The 22,872-nt window shown below is 34.0% G+C and overlaps 2 protein-coding genes across 3 annotated transcripts; one reads left to right on the forward strand and one right to left on the reverse strand.

Moving 5' to 3' along the window:
• Positions 1-19: 19 nt before the first annotated feature.
• LOC111054011 (alanine--glyoxylate aminotransferase 2, mitochondrial) lies at positions 20-22,800 on the reverse strand. Of its 2 annotated transcripts, XR_005571472.1 has the most exons (11): positions 22,592-22,757; positions 21,533-21,618; positions 20,466-20,650; positions 19,979-20,102; positions 18,666-18,854; positions 17,769-17,966; positions 12,573-12,665; positions 11,859-12,080; positions 10,512-10,760; positions 6,985-7,950; positions 20-286 (listed from the first exon to the last, which is right to left on the reverse strand). XR_005571472.1 is itself a non-coding variant. In XM_022340969.2 (10 exons), the coding sequence occupies exons 1-10, from the start codon at positions 22,644-22,646 to the stop codon at positions 9,627-9,629; spliced, it is 1,506 nt and encodes a 501-aa protein (XP_022196661.2). In that variant the 5' UTR covers positions 22,647-22,800; the 3' UTR covers positions 9,468-9,626. The 2 variants fall into 2 exon arrangements, 1 of the variants encoding a protein (XP_022196661.2); XM_022340969.2 differs by lacking the exons at positions 20-286; positions 6,985-7,950 and adding an exon at positions 9,468-9,731 and having other exon boundaries at positions 22,592-22,800.
• Positions 1,852-4,767, forward strand: LOC111048722. The gene has a single exon (XM_039429335.1). The coding sequence runs from the start codon at positions 1,852-1,854 to the stop codon at positions 4,765-4,767; it is 2,916 nt and encodes a 971-aa protein (XP_039285269.1).
• Positions 22,801-22,872: the final 72 nt, after the last annotated feature.

The raw sequence follows: 22,872 nt of genomic DNA on the forward strand, positions 1-22,872 counted from the left end.
ATTGATAGTGGTCCAAGAGATGCTCCTCCTCAATCATATGCGTCAATTCAATGCTTTCTTCAAATATACTAAATCGTTTTAGAAAACAAGAGAACATGGCACTTACGGTTATCATGTCCTTAAACGCCAAAAAACATTTTTCCATGTTATCTCTCTCATTGAACAATATCATCAATAAATTTATTAGCGATGATATTACTACAAGTATCACCAAGATGAACAATAGTGGACTATTGCGAAAATATCGAAGATACTGTCGCATCAAAACTGCAGTCTTCAGACTTATCTGAAAATATATGAATTGAAACACTACATGAATTAATAATCTATTAATTTGTGGGAGAATATCGAAAGTGAGAGAACGAGTTTTATTTGATAAAAAATTCAAAGAAGTTGCAACTAATTCAGTAAGAATGGTATTTACCAGCTTTAAATTTTAGACATCCTTGTACAATATAGTAAATGCGCAAATAAAATTTGTGAATTTTTATACTATTTTAAAATTAGGCTATGGATTATAATCATCTTCTCTATACTTATAAAAGGCTAAGCCCCGACAGACTGAAATCACACCACAGCCCAAACTACTGAGCCTAAAATTTGAAATTTTGCACGATTGTTTATGGTAGCCTGAAAACATCCACTAAGAAAGGAGTTTCAGAAATTTGCCCCCCTGAGGGAGCTGGGGCCCCCCAAAAATGTTGTACTTTTTAACCGCTCATTGCACAGCAAAGTCATGAGGAACTTTTTTGTTCAGCTACGAAAAAAAATTAGATCTATGCAGAAAAATTTCGATCAGGAGCACAGGGGGGTCCAGGAGAAGGCATTTTTCGAAAATTTTGATGTAAAATCACACTACAGCTCAAACTAATTGTCCTACAGACTTGAAACTTTGCACAAATATTCTTCAAACATGCTAGACGCGCACTAAGAACGGATTTTGAGATATTTTGCCTCTAAGGGTTTCAAAGGATGAAAAAGGATCCTATTAAGTAAGGTTATGAACATGGTAAGGTGAGTGCCATATGGATATGAGATAATTTATTTATTGACATGTGATATTCCAACATATGTTGTAATCATTGGAAATAACAAAATAATATGATAGAAATTCAAAAAAGAACATCTGTTCTATTATTGCTTTCTACCTGATTCCACTCAACCTCAATAATATTGTTCTGATAATTATTATTGATAAATATGTTTAATAATATTATTATTGATATAATAAAAGTATTGTTCTAATAATTAATTATTATCATTAAAATAATAATAGAATTGTTTTGGTAATCAATAAATATTTTTATTTTCACAAACTCTGTATAATTTATAATGGTGAATGTGGATCAGCTGCATCAAAGAAATTATCTCAAAAACATATGTTTAGGAAAACCATAGTTTTGAACTTCGTTTTCCTGATGCAATGTATAAGCCTACACGTAGCATGTAGTTATTATTAATTTTTCAGCTATAACAGTTTTTTGAGACTGCTAAATAAACGTCTACAGTTTTATCAATGCTGTATCGGCAATATGAAAACGCATGCAGTTAATATGTCTTCAAATAAAGGTGTTGATATCTACATCCCCTCCTGGGGAGTACAACACCTTGTCGTTGGTGGAGGGGCTTGCGTCCTCCTGTGACCCAGAGAGCTATGCCGGCGGTAGTGTAACTACCAGCAGGGCCACCCAAGCCGGACAGGTCGAAGGGTAGGAGGCAGACAAAGAAGTACTCCAAAGAAGGCGTCGTTGGGCTAATCCCCCACACGCCGGATAACCTCGGATTCAGAGAAGACTAACGAGCCTCGGAACAGGACCGGACTTAAGGAATAAAAAACGGAAATGCAATTTTATGAAATTTGGAACATGGAACGTTACGTCTATTGCTGGAAAGGAGTGTGAGGTGGTCGAGGAGATGGAGAAATATGGATTGAAATTGATGGGCATTAGTGAAACCAAAAAGAAAGGATGTGGTGAGATGGCTTTAGATAAGGGATACACATTTCTATATTCAGGGGTGGAAATGAAAGATAGAGCAAAGGAAGGAGTGGGCATTATACTAAGTGATGAGTGCCAAAGAAAAATGGTGAGCTGGACGGCAGTAAACTCTAGAATTATTTCTGCAGATTTAGAGTTTGCTGAAAGGGTGTCACTAATACAAATATATGCTCCCACAGATGACTCGGCTGAACTAGAGAAAGAGACATTTTACTCAGCCTTACAGGAAACAGTTGATAAGGCCCGACAGTATGCAAAGCACATAATAATCATGGGTGACTGGAATGCGAGGGTAGGCAATGATATCACAATAGGACATGGATGCCTGGGAAAGCATGGAGCAGAGTCGGTACTAAATGGTAGTGGCAAGAGAATGCTGGAGTTCTGTGTGGATAACGATCTGTTAGTTGGAAATTCCTTCTTCCCCCATAAAAGTATCCATAAAATCACATTCGAATCACCCAACAGAGGAGTCAAAAGTGCAATTGACTATTTTGTATACTCAAGGCACTTCAGATATGCGGTAACGGATGTGAGGGTGTACAGGAGTGCGGAGCTCAGTACAGAGCACAAACTATTGATTATGGACACACAAATTAGACCTCCAAAGAAGTATAAATCTGTCAAGTATGAGAAAATAAAGATAATGGAATTGAAGAAGGCAGAGAACAGAAGAGAATATCAAAGGCTGATAACTGAGGAGCTCTTGAGGAAGGAGGAAGAAATTGATGGAAGCTCAGAAGAAAATATTGAGAAGAGATGGTGCCTACTGAAGAAGTCGCTGTTGAGAGTTGCAGAGGAAGTGTGTGGAAAGACAGTAGTGGGAGAGCATGTAAAAAGAACCAAGTGGTGGAACGATTTGGTGAAAGAGAAGGTTCGACTGAAGAAGGAGGCATGGAAAAAGTTTCTCAGAACTAAAAATGCAGATGATTGGACTGAATATGTACAAAGACGAAGAGAATCCAAACAAGAAGTAAGAAAGGCTAAGTTGGAGTCATGGGAGGAGTTTGGAAGGGTAATTGAGGAAAACAGTCAAGCAATGAGTAATAAATTTTGGCACACAGTTCGAGCCCTACGAGGGAAGTATGGAAAGCGTGTGAGAAGTGTGATTGATGAGGAGGGAAGGGTGAAATCAGAACTGAAAGATGTATTGCAGGTGTGGAGAAATTACTATGAAAAGGCATTTCAGGAGGAGGTAAGACCTATTGATGGTGCTAATGAAGAAGATCAAGTAGAAGAGCAAATGCAGATATCCTTTCAAGAAGTTCAAAATGCCATAGAGTGCATGAAATTGGGAAAAGCAGCTGGATATGATGGTATAACACCCGAACTCATTAAATATGGAGGGGAAAGAGTAGCTAACTGGATATGGAAGTTGTGTAAAGATGTCTGGCAGTATGCCAAAATTCCATCAGAATGGGAGAAAAATGTGATTGTTCCCATACATAAAAAAGGTAGTTCAGTTCAATGTGAGAACTACAGAGCCATATGCTTATCATCAGTAGTATTGAAGATCTATTCCCGGATACTAGAAAGACGACTTAGAGTAGAGGTGGAGGAGGGACTGGAGGAGGAACAGGCGGCGTTTAGAAGAGATCGTCAGACCAGTGATCATATATTTACTATCAGACAAGTCATGGACAAAAGACTGAGCCGCGCTGGTGACACCTACTTGGCCTTCCTGGATTTGAAAGCAGCATTTGACACTGTTCCTAGAGAGTACCTGTGGTCAGCCTTGAGGGAGGCGGGGGCATCTTATGAAATAATGAAAAGGATCAAGAGCCTGTACAAGAATGTAACCGGAGTTGTGAGAATAGGAGGTGCTGTGTCTGGAGAGTTTAAAATGGATAAGGGCGTCAAGCAGGGAGACAGCCTCAGCCCTCTGTTATTCATAGTGCTGATGGACCAAATATTGAAAATATGTAAAAGAAGAACAAGTAGAAGTAAAGTCGGAAATCATCAGCTCCGTCCTGTGTATGTTCAAGCACTTATCTATGCGGATGACATTGCATTGATATCAACAAACAAAAGAGACCTTCAGAATTCTGTCACGGAATGGTGTAGTGCAATAAGAGACAAGGGAATGATAGTAAATACAGATAAGAGTAAGGTAATGGTGATATCTAAGATGCAGGGAAATGCAGAAATGGAAATAAAGTGGAATGGAAAATCTATGGAAAGAGTGAATAACTTTGAATATTTGGGAACGGTCATTTCCACAGATGGAAAGGTTGATGAAGAAATCAATAATAGGGTAAGGAAAGCTAACCAGGTATACTACCAAATAAGCAGGACACTACTTGGGAAAAGAGAGATAAGTCAGGGAACAAAAATGAAAATCTATCAAGCAGTTTTTAAGCCCATCCTAATGTATGGAACAGAATGCCTGACACTCCTAGATAAGCATAAAAGTAGAATTACCTCCTCAGAAATGAGATATTTAAGAAAAGTCGTTGGAAAGACAAGGAGAGACAGAGTGAGAAATGGAGTGATCAGAGATACTCTAAAGGAGGAAGAGCTGATCATTTCTGTCCAACGAAAAGCTTTAGGTTGGTATGGACATGTCACACGAATGAGGGAGGAAAGAAAAGCAAGGATGGTAATGGAAGCAAGACCGGAGGGACGTCGAGGCAGGGGACGACCACGGATGGAATGGAGCGAGTATGTGGCGAGTATCGCGGCTGGAAAGGGAAAGACAATGACGGACGTTAGGAGGATGGCCCAGGATAGAGTGCAATATAAGAAATGGCTGGAGGCACCCGACGCTTAGCGGCATAAGGGGAAGGAAAAGAAGAAGAAGAAGAAGATATCTACATGATAATATATTCTACCATTTTTATTTAATTAAAATTTCAAAATTATTCAAGCCTTGATAGAATGATTGACTCACTGTACAGTCAGTCGAAAATTTTAATATTGAAATGAGGGGTATTTTGGCAAGCTGAACAAAAAAGTAAGGTCCTATGCACCTTTTTGATATTATTTCTTCAAATGAAAAATGAGTTTTGTGGGTTGTCAAAACTCCCCCTGGAAGAGAAATTTTATCCTATCTTTTAGTAAAATAACAATGATTTCTGCATTGAATAACATCTATCTTGCCAACAAGAATCGAACTCTTTGTGAATTTAGATATGACCTACACTTTAGATTTATATAATTCTATTAATAAATTCATGGAAATTGAAGTACTTTTTCCAGTTAGTTGATGAAATTGATTATCAATAGAGAAAATGATTATAATTTCATCAATACAGAATTAGTTGAATGAATTGTCTATGTACTGAGTTCTTGGTCAACAATAATTCAATATTGGTATTTATCCAATCATTATTTTTTTCAGAAGTTATTTCATTTGAATTAGAAAATATCTATAAGCTCCTATCAATTTATCAATCGTAACAATGAATTCTTCAAAACATGAATTTAATCAAATAAAAAATTGCCAATACTTCTGTATTCATGTTCGCATGTTTTCCACTTATGATGGATAGCCAAAATATTGTGGAGCGAACTGCACGGCGAATTGTAATCATATGTCTGTAAAATGGATTAATAAATAATTATTATTAGCCCCCCTATTAAAATTTCTGTTCAGAAACCATCCCCAATATTCACACAACATATTCCCAAAATTTCATGCCGTTATGTCAAGAAGTTTTCAAGTCTACAGGGAACAAACAAACATACAAACAAACACACAAACAGACATTCATTTTTTTATAAATAGATTTCCAATCGGCTCAAACAAAAGCCTCTCTAAATGAAGTTAGAATGATAAGGATTCAGTTCTGTTGTTTTAACATTTTTTCAAATCACTTTCAAAAGGTTCATGTAGTACCTACTATTGTGTTTGAGACACTTCTGACGCTATCATAGTTTCACCACTATTCTGTTCCACAGTCCTATCTCTTGCAGTCGTTAACTATATCTATAATAATTATATAAAGTAAAGAGCTGGCTTATGCACGTACGGGATAGGAAAATTATGTTTGACGCATCATCACGTCCGAACTACTGGACTAATTTACTTGAAATTTTGCTTATAGATTCGTAATTAACCAAGGATGGTTATAGGCCTATTCTCAATTCTTCAAAATTTCATTACGTCAAGTTTTCATTTTGTCAAGTTTTAAAATAGATCCTTGCGAAGCACGGGTTCTTGCTAGTGGAATATAAATTTTATTCGTTACAGGCAATGACACATTCACATTTATTACCTCATGGTAAAGTAAAGTACCAACTATATAGGGACTAAGGTATTTGTTTATTACATCCATTTGTTTTTATCCATTTATTATTTTAGCAATAAAATCAATGTAATGTACCAGATTTTTTTACAATGGAACATTTCTTGTGTGTCATATTTATGCACTTGAAGCAATTACAGAACTATGTAAAGTGTGAAGTTCAGGCATCGTGAATTTTAATTATTATTGTTTTAATTGATTGAATAATTATTGAATAGATTTCCATAAAATTCAATCAAAACCCCTTAATCTGCAAGATTTTATTTTGGAAGGAAAGAATCAATTACAAAAATGAATTATTGACACTGGGAAACTGGAGTAACATTGAAAAAAATATTTCTGTCCATTAAAATGGAAAGAATAGTGATTGTTTCAAAGAACATTATGAGATTTAAATAATTTTAAAGTAAATATAATCATAGAGAAACAATAGCGTGAGTAGATATCCCATGGTATAGGGCGTTTATGTCGCAACTTTTACTGTTATCTCAAGCCGATTACTGTCGATTATAGTTGATTTTTTCAGTTTTGACCAGGTTAGAGTGTATGAACGGCACAATATGAGAGACTACCAGCGTCATAAAGCTTCACGGGAAAGAACTACGTGGACTATGGGCTTGAGATAACAGTAAAAGTTGCGACATAAACGCCCTATACCATGGTATATCTACTCATGCTATTGTTTCTCTATGATATAATCCTATGTACCTGGTAAATTTGAAATAGAAAATAATACATACCATCCTACTAGTTATTTGTGAACTAAAAAACTGAATTTATTCTCCTTATTGAATAGGTATAATTCAAGCTATTAAATATATTGTCCTTTATATTCTCTATCACAATCCATCAGGCCAAATGAGTCTTCTTCATTGCAAAGACCAATACAACCAGATCTAATTATTCTCTGCAAATAGATAGAAAGATTCAAATTATTGATCAAGTTAATTAGGTAAGTACATGTTTATAATTTGCCTCAATAATATATCTACAGAAATAAATTAATAAGAAATTGCATTCATTCAAATGCTAATTAATGAATAACTATTAATTTATTAAACGAATAAATCCAAATTAAATGCTGTGAATCACCCCAGAGACTTCTGCTACTGCAAATATTGACAACAGTGTTAAGAGGTAATTATAATAGCTATAATAGCGTCAAAGCATTTGAATTTTAGTCAAATAAGGATTTTAACATTAGGAAGATAGGTACCTACATAAAATAGTGACATTGATCACCACTGATGTGATACGATCTGCTGGCACTGCTCTTTCAATGTACTTGGAAGCTCGTAATTACCACCTCTTTGTATTCTAATCACCTTCATATATCACAACATATCATAAACCCAGCACACATTTGATAATAACGTATATCTTTATGGCTCTCTAGGTTTCAGTAAAACATTAAAAATAACATATGAAAGCTGTACCTGCGAATTCTTCGTACAGTAGGCCTACTAAGTATGATACAGTTACTGTAGACTGCATAATATTTTGATGGATTAGAGCTTAATAATCAATCTACTTAATATTTGGTTTGCTAAGTATTCACTTATCAGACTGAACATTATCATTTACCTAGTATTAAAATATGAACAAGTAAGAAGAGAATACCAACTTTCGACAAAGCTCATTCACTGGAAGTTAGAAGACAAGTGATTCCTTTCCAAGTCACGAGAGATGCCCATCAATCCTCTTCTCTGTAAATAATCAGGAGATGCCGGAAATAGAATCAATAATTAGAAGTCATTCTGACTCCCTGGAAGAGTAGGCCTAGGTAATTGCAGGTCTTGTCGTCTTGCTTTCCCTACAATCGCTAATGATGGGGTTCTAGTACTCATTTTCAAGGAAATAACTAGTTATGTTTATTTTCATGGATATAGTCATGTTTTGAGAAAATTAAACCACAAAATACCGTTCCAAACCTAAAATTAGTGTATATTTATTGTACTCAATTGTTATAATTATGGGCTGTCAAGGATAGATGACATAGGTATTGGTTGATCTTCTCTTAACAATAGTAAAATTATAGTGTCTCAGTAGTGATTGTGACAGTCTTGAGTCAAATCAAGACTTTGGTTGAACACCAACCCTCACAGTGAGCCATTCTGCACATACACCTATGTACAGTGATAAGTGAATATTGACCACTTCCAGTGAGTTGATCAAGTAAAGTTAAAAATTACCGTAAACTAGAGTTAAGGCTGCTACAACTGCCAACCTGCCCACAGACGAACAACTACCGTAGTCAGTCAGTTTGTAAACAGCGTAACAATCACGTTTCTGAATTGAATATTTTAAAAATATGAAGTTTCATATCTGTTCGTAAATATTGTAGAGTGATATCGATCATCGTGCATGTTTATAAAAAAAACTCGGTGCAGAAGTTGGAGCGAACTACAGACTTTATATAAAATGAGATGAACAGACTTTAAATGAATCAGCTTTTGGAGCACTTATTTCCTCAACCCAAGAAAAATAAAACTTCTAGAGGCTACTCGATCCAAGCACATGAATATTTTACTTTCTATTGAACCATCAGAATCCAGGATCATCAAAAAGTTCATCATGTCAGTGGACTACACAAAGTAATTGGATGGTGATAATAGTATAGTTTTTCTTAAAATTGATTCTACTGTGGTGGATAAGTGTTTATATATATATATATATATATATATATATATATTTTTTTTTTTTTTTTTTTTTTTTTTTTTTTTTGAAGCACTAAAATTGAATAAAGTAGTAATTTTTGTAAACTAATGAACCTGGAGCATTTCGATTGATAATAGAGTGCGCTTATAATTATTTATTATGAGTTCCAGAGTTTGATAGAGTACCTACCGAATACTGGTATGACTGATTCTATTCTAATATGTGTTTTACTAGGCTACTCCTTTAATTGTGTTATCTCCGTCTCTACCATTTCCTTTCCTGCTCCCGCTCTTTCGCGTTTAGTTACCGTACGGGGGTTTAGGCATATTGTGTGTATATCCTATATCAGATAATTCACAGTTTAGTCTAGTCAAATGGTCATTTTTCAGGAAACAGCTCCCAAAGAATTTTTCTTGGTTAGAAGTTTCTACAATTTGTTGTTTTTAAATTTTAAATTCTGAATGAATAATTGTGTTGTTATTTAATATTAACAATGATTTTGTGTGGAGTCAACGGGAGCTTGCACAACACAAATTTTTATAAAACATACTGTTATTTTAGGTGATTTTCAAAACACTGGATAGTAGATGAGTAAGGTTTGTCTGAAAGAGTACCTACTAAAAGTCGAGATAAAATTTATGAGATAGGTTTTATTTTTTTATTTTTTTTATTTTATAGGTAGTTTACTGCATATACGTTTTATGAAATACGATCCTTGACTGTTCTATGAACGACGTTCCTCATGATAGAGCAATGCTTTTCTCAGAACTGATACTGTAAATCCAGCATCCTCCTTTGTTATACACATTGGTGGTTTAATACGAATCACCTGGCAAATAAAATATAAGTTGATTAGTGAATAATCGAAAACACTTCATGCTCTATGATGCATCACTTTCTTATTGAAATAGATGATGATCTATAATAACAGCTATAATTTATTACTATTATAAATTTATATCATTAACGATAAAATGATATGATACATAGCCCTATCAGATGCGGATAAAATATGTGAAAATATCAATTATATCACACGTAGCCTATCAAAATAATCTATAATAACCTATCTATAATAACATAATAAAAAATAAATAATTGTTAGCAATCGGTAGTTTATAGAATAAACACTATATATTTTTCGATTTTTTTTCCAGATGAAATGCATTTGTTTTCCAATACCAAGACACTCAGAACAAGCATTAATTAATAGGATGTTTTCAAGATGGAATGCCGTTTTTCCTGAGATTGTATCTGATAAATCTACTGACACTTTAATGGAGACGACATGATAATGCATAGCATGTTAGATGGATAGTCAATATCTATCTACATTGAATTCATTGGGCTCAAATTTATGAGTGGATCAGAACGTTAAATTTGGTATTCAGAAAGAGGAAATCAAAACACTGATATGGATCCATATTCATTATTCATCTTTGAACATATTCCATTGAGATACGATTATTATTTTTTTATAAATATTATATAGATAGAATATTAATTTATGGTAACTAATAAGACATAAGAGTAATATATGTTCATTTTAAAGCCATGTAATAACTTTCAATAATAATTCAAGGCGTGATATAGTGATAATATTACTTACATTGCCATTTAGACCGCCCCTTCCAAGTAGGAGCCCCATATTTTTACAATCCTCCATGAGATCAACGAAATATTTGGCGGGAAAGGGTTCTTTTGTTTCCTTATCTGCAACCAGCTCGACGCCTATCATCAGTCCTTTCCCTCTCACATCTCCAATCCATTCGAACTCATCCCTTAGTTTTTCGAGCTCATTGATAAGATAAGTGCCGACGTTTCTGCAGTTTTCTTGCAGATTTTCCTCCTCTATAACCTAGAAACAGTACCTATATCGTTTATATGATTATTAATTCCAAAGATATAACTCAAGTTAATAAAACAATATTGAAACTTGAAGTACCCTTTATTATTCAAAATATTACAACGACTAGTTTTCAGGTCATTTTCAAGTTGAAATGAGGAAAATAAAAAATAGTCAAAACTAATCGTAATTTTTTAATTAATAAAGGGTACTTCAAGTTTCAATACTGTTTTATTAATAATTTATAAAAGCAGCCCATTCAAGTGAAGTGTTTTTATATAAGTTAAGTTATAAATTAAAATTGAAATAGAGTCACAAAGAATATTATTATTCATTTATTTATCTGTACAAAAACAAATTCGACTATATTGACGAGAATATTGTATTATTTTTCTCTACGTTCGCTCGAATGTTTGTTTTTCAATAACTAAGCTATGCGGTTTGTGATTCATAGTTTATAAATTTTTCCACGAATTGTTGATACAGAGTGAGTCAAAATAAACATTAGATACCGTATTCGAACGACACCCCTAACTGGTGATCTCTGACTGCTAATATTTCATTCCTTAATAATATGTTCTTATTCCTTAATAATGAAGCTTGTACAAAGTGTAAACATTCAAATTTAATGATCGATTACTAATCAAATCAGTACCGGTAATGAATCAGGTGAGCATTCCCACTTATGAATTTTGATTCTGGATTTAGATTGAACTCGATTGTTGCAAGTGTCTTCCGCTAGGAATAATAGCCTACGGAAATAAGCACTTATTGGCTTGAGTGGGGATAGTAGGAGAGAAGATAATAATTATTATGAATCAGTTTCATATGGGTTCCAAATCATAGTCAGTCAATGGAGCTGGCATCAAGCGGTCACCCTTCCAATGTACTGTACGTATGTGTACTGAGAACACGTCATCATTTAGCCTATCGACGGTAGTTTGGACTTGGAGATTTGATATATGACTACCTACCGTACTATTAATTGTTCACACAACTTAACTTGTTTATCATTAATTGTTACATTATACTGAATCATCTACGAGTTTTCATTCACTCTACTAATAACTACCGCTTACAATCTAATATAAGGATTTTTCTTAATTTTACCTCCAGAACAGACATTCCAACGGCAGTCGCTACAGGATTTCCTCCATAAGTATTAAAGTGCAATGCGTGTCCAAGTGTTTCGGCAATTTTCGGCGTAGTTATGACAGCTGATAAAGGAAAGCCATTTCCAATGCCTTTGGCTAGAGTGACAATGTCGGGAACCACATCATGCATCTCAAATCCCCAGAAGTGCTCCCCAGTTCTACCAAATCCTGTTTGAACCTGGAATAATATAAAACTCATTACCGATATTAAATAGTTTATATGATTTTTCAAAGATTGGACAGGTAATTCAACTGATTTAGGGCCATTTTATACACATTCAGAGGCCCATATGAGCCATACTGATTTTTTAAGACCTTGAATACTCTGAATGAAAAAAGGCTCCTCTCTGACAAAGTCGATTGGAAAAACCAATTGTTTTTACCAAAATTGTATTTTGAAATAAATAAATTGAAAATAATAACTTTCAAACAAACGGCTATCAGAAGTATTTCATCCTGAATGGTTTTTGTAGCTTTTTGTTAAATCTTGATGAAAATACACTCCAAATCTCTGTTAATAACACATTATTGTTGAGTTTTGCATTTTTTTTAAATACCTCAAGCTTCAACTTCTAGTCTCAGATTTTCTTCTCAAATACTGTATCTATACTTTAATAATATCATACTAATTATTATATTACTAGTAAATTTTTAATATTTTAGGTTTTACCTCATCACTAATGCATAATCCTCCATTTGTACGCACTAAGTGGAAAGCTTTCTTCAAAAATCCTTTTGGGAATTGAACTGTTCCACCTACACCCTGCAAGTATAAGAATTTTATCTCAAATTCGAGTCAATTTTTAATCCATTATACAGAGTGAGTCATATGTATGGGAACCCTTAAATAAGTTGGAGACTGTTGCAGTTATAATACTTTAACTTTCAGGATAAGTTATTGGTCGAATACTCCACCTTTTGACGTACCGTACAACTGGATTTCAACCCCCCATAAGGGGGTGACTTAGGGGTTGTAGCTCAAATATTTTAAATGTAAACACCCATTGTGTGGTACATCATTTTAAAGGCCTTTTTAAATCAAGAAAGATAGCATGAATACAATTGTTCTATGATATCTGTATCCCAAATGGCGGCTGATTGAATTTTCAAGTAAAAATTAAAACTTCAATCAGCCGCCATTTGGGATACAAGTATCATAGAACATTTTTATTGATGTCATCATTCTTTTTCTTTTTTTGAAAAGGTCTTCTAAATGATGTACCACACAATGGGTGTTTACATTTAAAACATTCGAGTTACAACCCCTAAGTCATCCCCTTATGAGGGGTTGAGATGCAATTGTACTTCAAAAGGTGGAGTATTCGACCAATAACTTATCCTGGAAGTTACAGTTCCGTATTATATCTGCAACAGTCTCCAACTTATTGAACGGTTCCCATACAGCATATGACTTAGTCTACTATATATAAAATACATGAGCATATCAATAAAAGAAACAAACGTAAGCATTATTTTTCAATAATTAATCCAACTTATTCTTAACTAGATAATATGATACTAATTCCACTTTTTTTTACTACCGAATAGCCTATAACATTACTCACTTTTTTATTTCCTGAATAGTTGTGAAGGTGATTATTGTGGTAGTTATCCATCTGAATAAAAAGGCTGAACAAAATCTGTGGTTTGACAATAATTAAACTAGTAGTCCAGTCAAATGGTCGTTTTTCAGGAAACAGCCCTGGAAGAATTTTTCTCGACGGTTCTATAGGTATTTTGGGGCGCTGAATTCGAATCCGGAGTTTGCTGACACGCCAGAGGGCGGCTTCACCCCCAAAACCCCAAAAAACCCCAAAATTTCGGATTTTTTTCGAATTTCTCATTCAATCTCGTAAACCTTGAGTTTCTCAAGAAAAATCATTCTTGACAAAATTGAAGAAAATAAAATTTCCAATAAATTGAGTGGTCGCGCAGGACTCTTCTAACGTTTTTGGTTCCGGAGCTACGAATTTTCAAAAAAGGGGCATTTTCCAAGGGGTTTTCAAAATTATGCAAACTCACCACTTTCACCCTATACAACTTAGATATTAGACTAGTAATGATGAAAAACCACACATCAAGTGAAAGAGCAATTAATTTTGAACAGGATTACTTGGGAATTTTCAAATTTATCAGAGGGGGAGGGGGACACACCCAAAAATAGAAAACAAATCATTCAGTAAAAATACAAATTTTTCATTATAATACCTTTTCAAGGCCTTCCTAACAAAAAAAAAGATATTTCGGCTGAAATCATCAGAAGGGTTATTTTCTATGAGAATCACCCATTAGATACACTTAGTTCCATTATTTCCTGGTGGGGGGAGGGACACCCATAAGGTCAGATCTCCGCTTGTTCTACAGCTCATTCTTCTCAGCTCGTCAAGGCGGTTCAAATTCATGTATCATAACTTATATTTGATGACAGAATAAGAAAATCCTCTTCTAGTGTATTTTAGCCCATATTTAAATACACAGAAAAATGCCCAATTTCTATATTCAAAACTGTGTATCTAGGTAACCCGAAATGATAAAAAATGGTACTTGGTCTTGATTTGAAGAACAGAGTCTCCTCTTTCATGTGAGGTGAATGAATTTTGTAAAAATATAATCATAAAGTATATATATATGCTCATGCTTTTTTCAGGACCAGTTCATTAATAAAACACACAAACAACAACATATAGACATGTACACAACAACATATAACGATACACAATGTGCAAGGAATGGAATAAGGAAGGTTGATACAGGCTTTGTTGTGGTCGTCTGCTTGGCTCCGTTGCGTGAGTAGCTCTCTCTCCTTCCTGCACTTGACGTTGATTGATTCACGGGATCGATCACGTGACACTGATTAAACCGAATTTTGCCGACCATTAACGAAGTTCGATAATTGATCAATTTTGAAATGGAAACAAAATCCAAAATGTCTGACTATGGCTTGGGTTGAAACTTTGAAATTCAATAACTTTTGAACCGTGCAATGCATTGAGTTGAAATAAACGGAATTTTCACTTTGAGTTCACACACTACCGAATCACACAGCTCAAAACAATGGGACTTTAACATTTAAAGACATCTAAATAACACGACACGTACAGACACTGACAATGAGCGGAATGCATTTCCAAAAAACACTGATCTAATCCGACCCAAATAGGACCAATTATGGTGATTAGAAACAGAAATTTTACAAGTGGAGGACCGCGGGTGAACAAAAGAAAAGAGCTGTGTGATTATAAACGAAAACTTACTTGAAAAACTGAAGAAAATGCAGTTGAAACCGGGGCTTCAAAGCAGCAATGATGTTGTAGCTTCGTGAACTTCATGCCAACTGAAACTGGAGGGGGAAGCTGCCTTTGGCTGCTTCCTTCTACGATGAAGAGGGATGGGTGGGGGTAAGGAAGGAAATCACAATAACTGTCTTTACCACTAATCAATCAAACGTACATATAGGGTTTATAATATTCAACATAAATATGTCTCGTCGGGCTTTCTTCATTTTTGGTAGGTCAAATGCCAAGCTCTCCCACAGTCCCCTCCAGCCATGACATGGCACGCTCATCCGCCAGGTGAATACCCCTGAGTCCCCCTTCATAGGAATACAGTGGGCAGTCTTCAACTAAGTGCTGCATCGTCTGCACATCTCCACAGGTGCAGTGGGGGTCAGTGGCTATGCCCCAAGTAGTCTGTGCTTGAGCACACCTGCCTGCCATGTACGAAAGCGATTCAACCTGCACCAAAGTTTCCTCTTCAAATCCATTCCAGGCAATGGCACAGATGGGTCTTCCACCAATGTCTTATTCTTAATGTTGACCTGAAACCATTCCTGCCTCAACAATTCTATAATATCTTGTCTCTCAACTTCTGCCAGTCGGAGATAATGCCCAGACCTCAATCTTTTGAAGGGGTGGATTCAGCATATCCTTCATAATGAAGGATATCCAATCATGAAGTAAGATACGTTTGTTTAAAAAAATCAAGAAATTTGCAATATTTTTCTCATTTTTACAGTCTCGACAGTTTTTCGATAATAAACATCCATGCAAGATGGATTTGAGGCAACGCAACTTATAGAGCATTTAATTCTCTTCCATTTGAGGCCAATTGCAAGTTTCTATCATGTATCTTACTCGTTTTAGAGACTCTTGAATAACAGTGAAATCGAAGAAAATGTGTATTTAAATATGGGCTAAAATACACTAAAAAAAGATTTTTTTCATTCTGTCATCAAATTCTAGTTATGATACATGATTTTGAACCACCTTGACAAGCTGAGAAGAATGAGCTGTAGAACAAGCGGAGATCTGACCTTATGGGTGTCCCTCCCCCCACCCGGAAATAATGGAACTAAGTGTATCTAACGGGTGATTCTCATAGAAAATAACCCTTCTGATGATTTCAGCCGAAATATCTTTTTTTTTTTGTTAGGAAGGCCTTGAAAAGGTCTTATAATGAAAAATTTGTATTCTTACTGAATGATTTGTTTTCTATTTTTGGGTGTGTCCCCCTCCCCCTCTGATAAATTTGAAAATTCCCAAGTAATCCTGTTCAGAATTAATTGCTCTTTCACTTGATGTGTGGTTTTTCATCATTACTAGTCTAATATCTAAGTTGTATAGGGTGAAAGTGGTGAGTTTGCATAATTTTGAAAACCCCTTAGAAAATGCCCCTTTTTTGAAAATTCGTAGCTCTGGAACCAAAAACGTTAAAAGAGTCCTGCGCGACCACTCAATTTATTGGAAATTTTATTTTCTTCAATTTTGTCAAGAATGATTTTTCTTGAGAAACTCAAGGTTTACGAGATTGAATGAGAAATTCGAAAAAAATCCGAAATTTTGGGGTTTTTTGGGGTTTTGGGGGTGAAGCCGCCCTCTGGCGTGTCAGCAAACTCCGGATTCGAATTCAGCGCCCCAAAATACCTATAGAACCGTCGAGAAAAATTCTTCCAGGGCTGTTTCCTGAAAAACGACCATTTGACTGGACTACTAGTTTAATTATTGTCAAACCACAGATTTTGTTCAGCCTTTTTATTCAGATGGATAACTACCACAATAATCACCTTCACAACTATTCAGGAAATAAAAAAGTGAGTAATGTTATAGGCTATTCGGTAGTAAAAAAAAGTGGAATTAGTATCATATTATCTAGTTAAGAATAAGTTGGATAAATTATTGAAAAATAATGCTTACGTTTGTTTCTTTTATTGATATGCTCATGTATTTTCTATATAGTAAGTCATATTCTGTATGGGAACATATATGTTTTTTGGGGTTTTGGGGGTGAAGCTGCTCTCTGGCGTGTCAGCAAATTTCGGATTCGAATTCAGCGCCCCAAAATACATATAGAACCGTCGAGAAAAATTCTTTCGGGGCTGTTTCCTGAAAAACGACCATGTGACTGGACTATAGTATTTTTAATTGCCTTTTATTATATCTCAAATTCCATTCTCGTAATAAAAGTATAAAGATGGTAATTACTGAGAAATTGCATTTAATAATTATCAATTGGGATTCTCGTTTAATAATAATTATTGAAAGTATAAGCATTTGTGTTCAAGATACTGTTTATTATTATGTAAAAACGGAGGTACCCAATGAGACAATAGAATTGTACTTCTCAAAATGTGACTTAGATAATAATATCACATTACATCCTATTAAACAGTAGCTTTCAACTTAGGAATCTAAGGATCACCCTTTACGCCACCGCTGTATAGTTGATTATAATAACACTTATCAAATGAGCATTGAATAAAAGTATAATTTATCGATAATAATTGAGTATCCTTATTTAATTCCATATTAGAAGGATTACCGGTACCGTAGTAATAAAGAAGTTGCATAAATATAAAGGCCTACTTTACCTGTATGGATTCTGCTATTAATCCAGCCACTTTCCCCCTGGGAAGGGAGTATTTGAAGATCTCTTCAAGTTGATTGTAATAGTTATCTGCCGCCTGACATTTGCTTGCAGAGCAGTTGCAGTCCCTTGTTGTTTGACTTGGTGAATCGCGACAAAACTTTCCGCCCCATAATCCCTTGTAAACGTCTGGGTTCATCGTCTACGAAAACGTTGCATGAAAAAATGCAATATTATCACAGTGATGACTTTTTGATAACCGAAACTATAAAAACCATTTGAGAATCTGAAATTAGATGTGAATGTGACCAGAGCGTTAGAAAAACAGCTGAATTGAATAGTATTATATAGGTGAGTTACCTGATACAACATTTATGATATTTACATTACCTATATTATTATTTAGGCCTATTTTGTATTTCAATAGGATACATTCGTCATAATATTATAAATGAAAAACATTAAATTCCTCATATTATACAATATAAAAATAACTTTTTTATTTGATTTTCAAATTAATTGTTTTTAGATTGATTTCTACAGTGATGAAGATTTGATGCCTAATGAGATCGGACTCCCCAATCAAGCTGATTATAAAATTATTAAGTATTCAACGCACTTTATACTCTGAATGTAATGTTGACATAGGATTTTAGTATAACTTATTATGATGCTGTAATTATACTTATAGGCAATCGAAAATATATTCGCAAAAAGCCAATCACTGTAGTCATGAGTCAGCCCATCCCATATTCAAATAATTGTAATAATTCAAAGCTAATTTTTCACTGAAAGTCAATTTATATTTATTACTACTTAGATAAATCTAAGTAGGCTACAGTACTATAAAAATTCATAATTGTTATTTACTGTGCACAAAATTAATAAGTTTTAAGCTTACATGATGAAATCCGTGCATGACAGGGAAATTGAATCGCCATGTTGAGAGGGCAGTGACACCCATCACATAGGGGCTCATGCCGTGATAGCAGTTCCTGAATGAAATGATGTCATAGTTCTGCGTGTACGTCCTAGCCAATAGAAGTGCTAAATCGTTTGCTTCTGAGCCACTGTTCAAAAAGTAAACCACCTGTTCATGAAAACAAACTTCAAATCAGAAACACAACTCAGCAGGAGTGAACTGTGTGGGCTTAAATATTATTCGTCTTATTTCTAAAATTAATAAAACAAAGGATGAGTACACTATAGTTATATCCGATCATATGCTAATTAATTATTATTTAACGAAAATCCTAAATAAATGCTGCAAATCACCCCGAAGACCTCTGCTACTGCAGACATTGACAACAGGGTTAACAGCTAGATGGAAATTCGATGAGAACTACTATCCAAAAATTAGTTGCCAGCCCGGGAATCGAACCCGGTACCTCCCAATTGCTAGTCAGGTATGCTTGCCCTTACACCAAACTGACAATCTCTGGATAGCAGCGCTCATTTTAATAATGACTAATTTTTGGATAGTAGTTCTCATGGAATTTCCATCTAGCTGTTAACCCTGTAGTCAATGTCTGCAGTAGCAGAGGTCTTCGGGGTGATTTGCAGCATTTATTTAGGATTTTCGTTAAATAATAATTATATATTAATTAGCATTTGAATAAACGCATTCTCTATTTGATTCCATATGCTAATTATGTTGTTAGTCTATAATATGTTGTGGAACCTCTGGTATTATTGTAGCTGTTTTTTTTTAGAAACTGCCAATATTTTAATACGATGTTTGGGAGGATCAAAATCAAAAAATGGGGTTTCTACATAATATAATTATGATAAAAAAATATTTATTAGTGCAAATTACTTAATTTCAGTTTCAAATAAAAAATAGAATGTAATTTCTTGATAGTTTCTCTTATAATATTATACTATTTCTGTATCATCAAAACTAATAAAGCTTTCAATATTGTTTATATCTTTTGTTTGTTGATGCTATTTCATAAAATAAACTTTGCTTTCTCTTTGCTTTTTTTTAATCATACTTCTTATTATTCTATTAAAGAGATTATTTCCTTATGTTGTTGTGATGTAGATGCATTAGAATTATATAAGAGGGTTGAGTGAGAGAGAGGGCCGGCTGCGCCCTAACTTCGCCCTCCAGGTTGAAATAAAAACAGCCTATCTATATATCTCTCTGTTGCTTCTGAATTGAAAATCTGGACTAGAATACAACTTTGGGATAAGATAAAATACTGTACGAACTTTGAGATCAGCAGGTAGTTTGGATGTAAGTTTTTCTGCATACGTGTAGAGATTCGGATGCATATAGATGTTGGTAGTGTGCCACAACTTTTCCATTTGTTTTCTAGCGGCCTCACAAACTTTCCTGAAAAGTATCGGATCAGTAATAATGGTTTGATAGAATTTCATAATTTTTCAATATTGGTCAATGAATTGATAATGACGTATTATAATAGCCTATGATTGAAATGAATCAGCATTGAAATTCATAATGAATCTGAGATCAATATTTAGAGTCTCAGATGAGAATCTTTATTATAATAAATTAAATCTGATATGAAAACCGATAATGATCTGAGAGAGGAGACTCACAGGTTTATCCATCAGATAAGAAACTTACTGATTCATTCATATTTGGCAAAAATCTGTTCTAATTCAAAAAGTTGAAGAGGTAAACAATATATTGCTCTATAAATCAAGTTGAAGGATTAAGGTTTGGTATACTCACGGATGGCAATGTCCCACACTCACTGTCACGATTCCTCCAAACATATCCAGGTATCGTCTTCCATCATGATCGAACAGCCATTGCATTTTTCCCTCATTGATAAGGAGAGGAGTCTTGTAATACTGTTGTATGCAAGGCACTACATGCTTATCCTTCAGGGTTTTCAGAGTATTGTATTCTGGACCCTTAGAAAATGGAATAAATCAATAATTTACATCATTTTATTTCGATGAGTTTTATTTAATTCTGGATGCTGTATATTGATAAAGCTCTTAAATATTGATGGAGTCTTTTAGAAATAATTAAATAATGTAAAAATTAATATTTTTTCCTAAAATATATACATTTAGGGCTATTTTTTTAACTTGTGTTTTTAATCTATTTTTTATATTAATTTAAAAAAATGGTATTATAATGCTTATTTATATTTTTTCCATTTTTCTGATAGATAGGTACTTTAAATCACACTGTGCTAGTAAATATGTAGGTACTGATAATTCATTTTTTGAGCCTTTAAATATATTTTCAATACAGTACCGATAATATATTATGTAATATATTATACCGGTAAGCAATACTGAGATTTGGTACTCTTGATGTAAATATAGAAATAAGTCTATGAATAATCAAAGTCTGTGAATAATCACAGGCAGCTTCATGTGGATAAATTTGATATTTAATGATTATCTTAATTGGTATGAAATTAAATATACCGTATTGTAATTATCTTTCATTTGATAAGAAATACGGTAATCAATAAAAAATATTTCAAGTCGCTTTAATTCTGAAAGTAGTAGGTACCGTAATATTTCAGAATACCATATTATGAACAAAACGTTTTTCCTTCTAATATGATAGATACGGTATACTTAAATAATTTTAAAATTTATAGTATGTTTCTCAATATACTTGTGGAAACTATAATATTTTAGACCTGTAACAGCCGAATTAGCAGCTCTTTCGGAATGTTTTGAATTCTAACATTTTTTCTTGCTCTAAGTTATAATAAAATAGACTATACGTTAACTTATCAAATTATCCAACTCAAATGTCTTTAAAAAACTTACATCATATTTCCTCGGTATAAATTTAGTGTCTGGAATTTCATGTTTCAACGCTTTCGTCCCATATAAACGTTTTTCAATCCTGACACCTGGAAACAAGTTATTAAAGAGACTACCGTACTGTAAGTTAATGGTGAAGTTACAAAAATAGTTACTGCACTGTACGGGCCACGGGATAGCTAGCATTGAGACACATCTATAGGCCTATATACATTCTTAGGCCCGGTAGCACATAAGCCGGTTAAATTTTAACCGTGATTAACTTTACGAGAACCAATCAGAGAAGGTGTTATCGAAAATACAGCTTCTCTGATTAGTTCGCGTGGAATTTAATCACGGTTAAAATTTAACCGGATTTTGTGCAACCGGCACTTAGATATACAAATTCAAATACCTACCTATATAAATCAGATGAGGTCAAGGCGAGTTCAAAATAATTGGAATTTGTAGACAAATTTGAAGTACTGTATTATTGACGAAAAGTACCTAGGCTACCGGTATATGAAAGATTGAAACCAAAATGATGAGGAAGCCAAACTTGGTGTCTGGTGTGAGTCAAGACTGTGAGCTGTGAGGCCCTTTACGACAAGTCATATTATTTTGGTTGCAAGCGATTGAGTATGTATTTTATTTAGATCACAAACTTCATCTTTAATAACATATTTTCACTTCTCACAATCTGTAAATAGAGCACAAATTTTTAAAAAATAATATAATTACGGTATTGTGCTTCACTCATCATCAAGGATTATTATTTATGCCTGCTGTGTAGGCACTACCTTATACTAGGTACCTTAACAATGATCAATTTTTAAGCATTTTAAATTAGTATTGTTGGTATATTAACAATATCAAACAAATAGAATCTTGAAATTAGTTGAACTACAACTTGATAATATTATTATTACCATCAGTTCAAAAATACTACAACGGCCTACTATCATAATATTACCGTATATAAATTATAAAATATTTTCTGTTGAAAAATTTATAAGAATACATCAATGTGGTAACATATATTGAATTGAATGCTACAGTAGTGAAAATATTAATCTACATTACCTTTTATACTCTGTAAACATTTCATTGTTGCTCTGTTATAAGTTAATAAGTCCATAAAATATTCAACAAGTCTTCCTTTTATCAGAAGACACAGTGCTGTTGACAGACGAATTAAACATAAGATAGAAACATCTTATCAGAATAAAGCGTTCTTTGCACCCATGTTCTCTCCTCATTCTGTTTCATTAAAATGATCTGTCATCAGAATTGATATGACCTTATCAAATCTCAGTTTGAACTTCCCGCTTCACCTGAGGGTATCAGCTGTGATGTTTACAATC

This window comes from Nilaparvata lugens, chromosome 5, assembly GCF_014356525.2.
Source record: "Nilaparvata lugens isolate BPH chromosome 5, ASM1435652v1, whole genome shotgun sequence".
NCBI classification, from domain to species: Eukaryota; Metazoa; Arthropoda; class Insecta; order Hemiptera; family Delphacidae; genus Nilaparvata; species Nilaparvata lugens.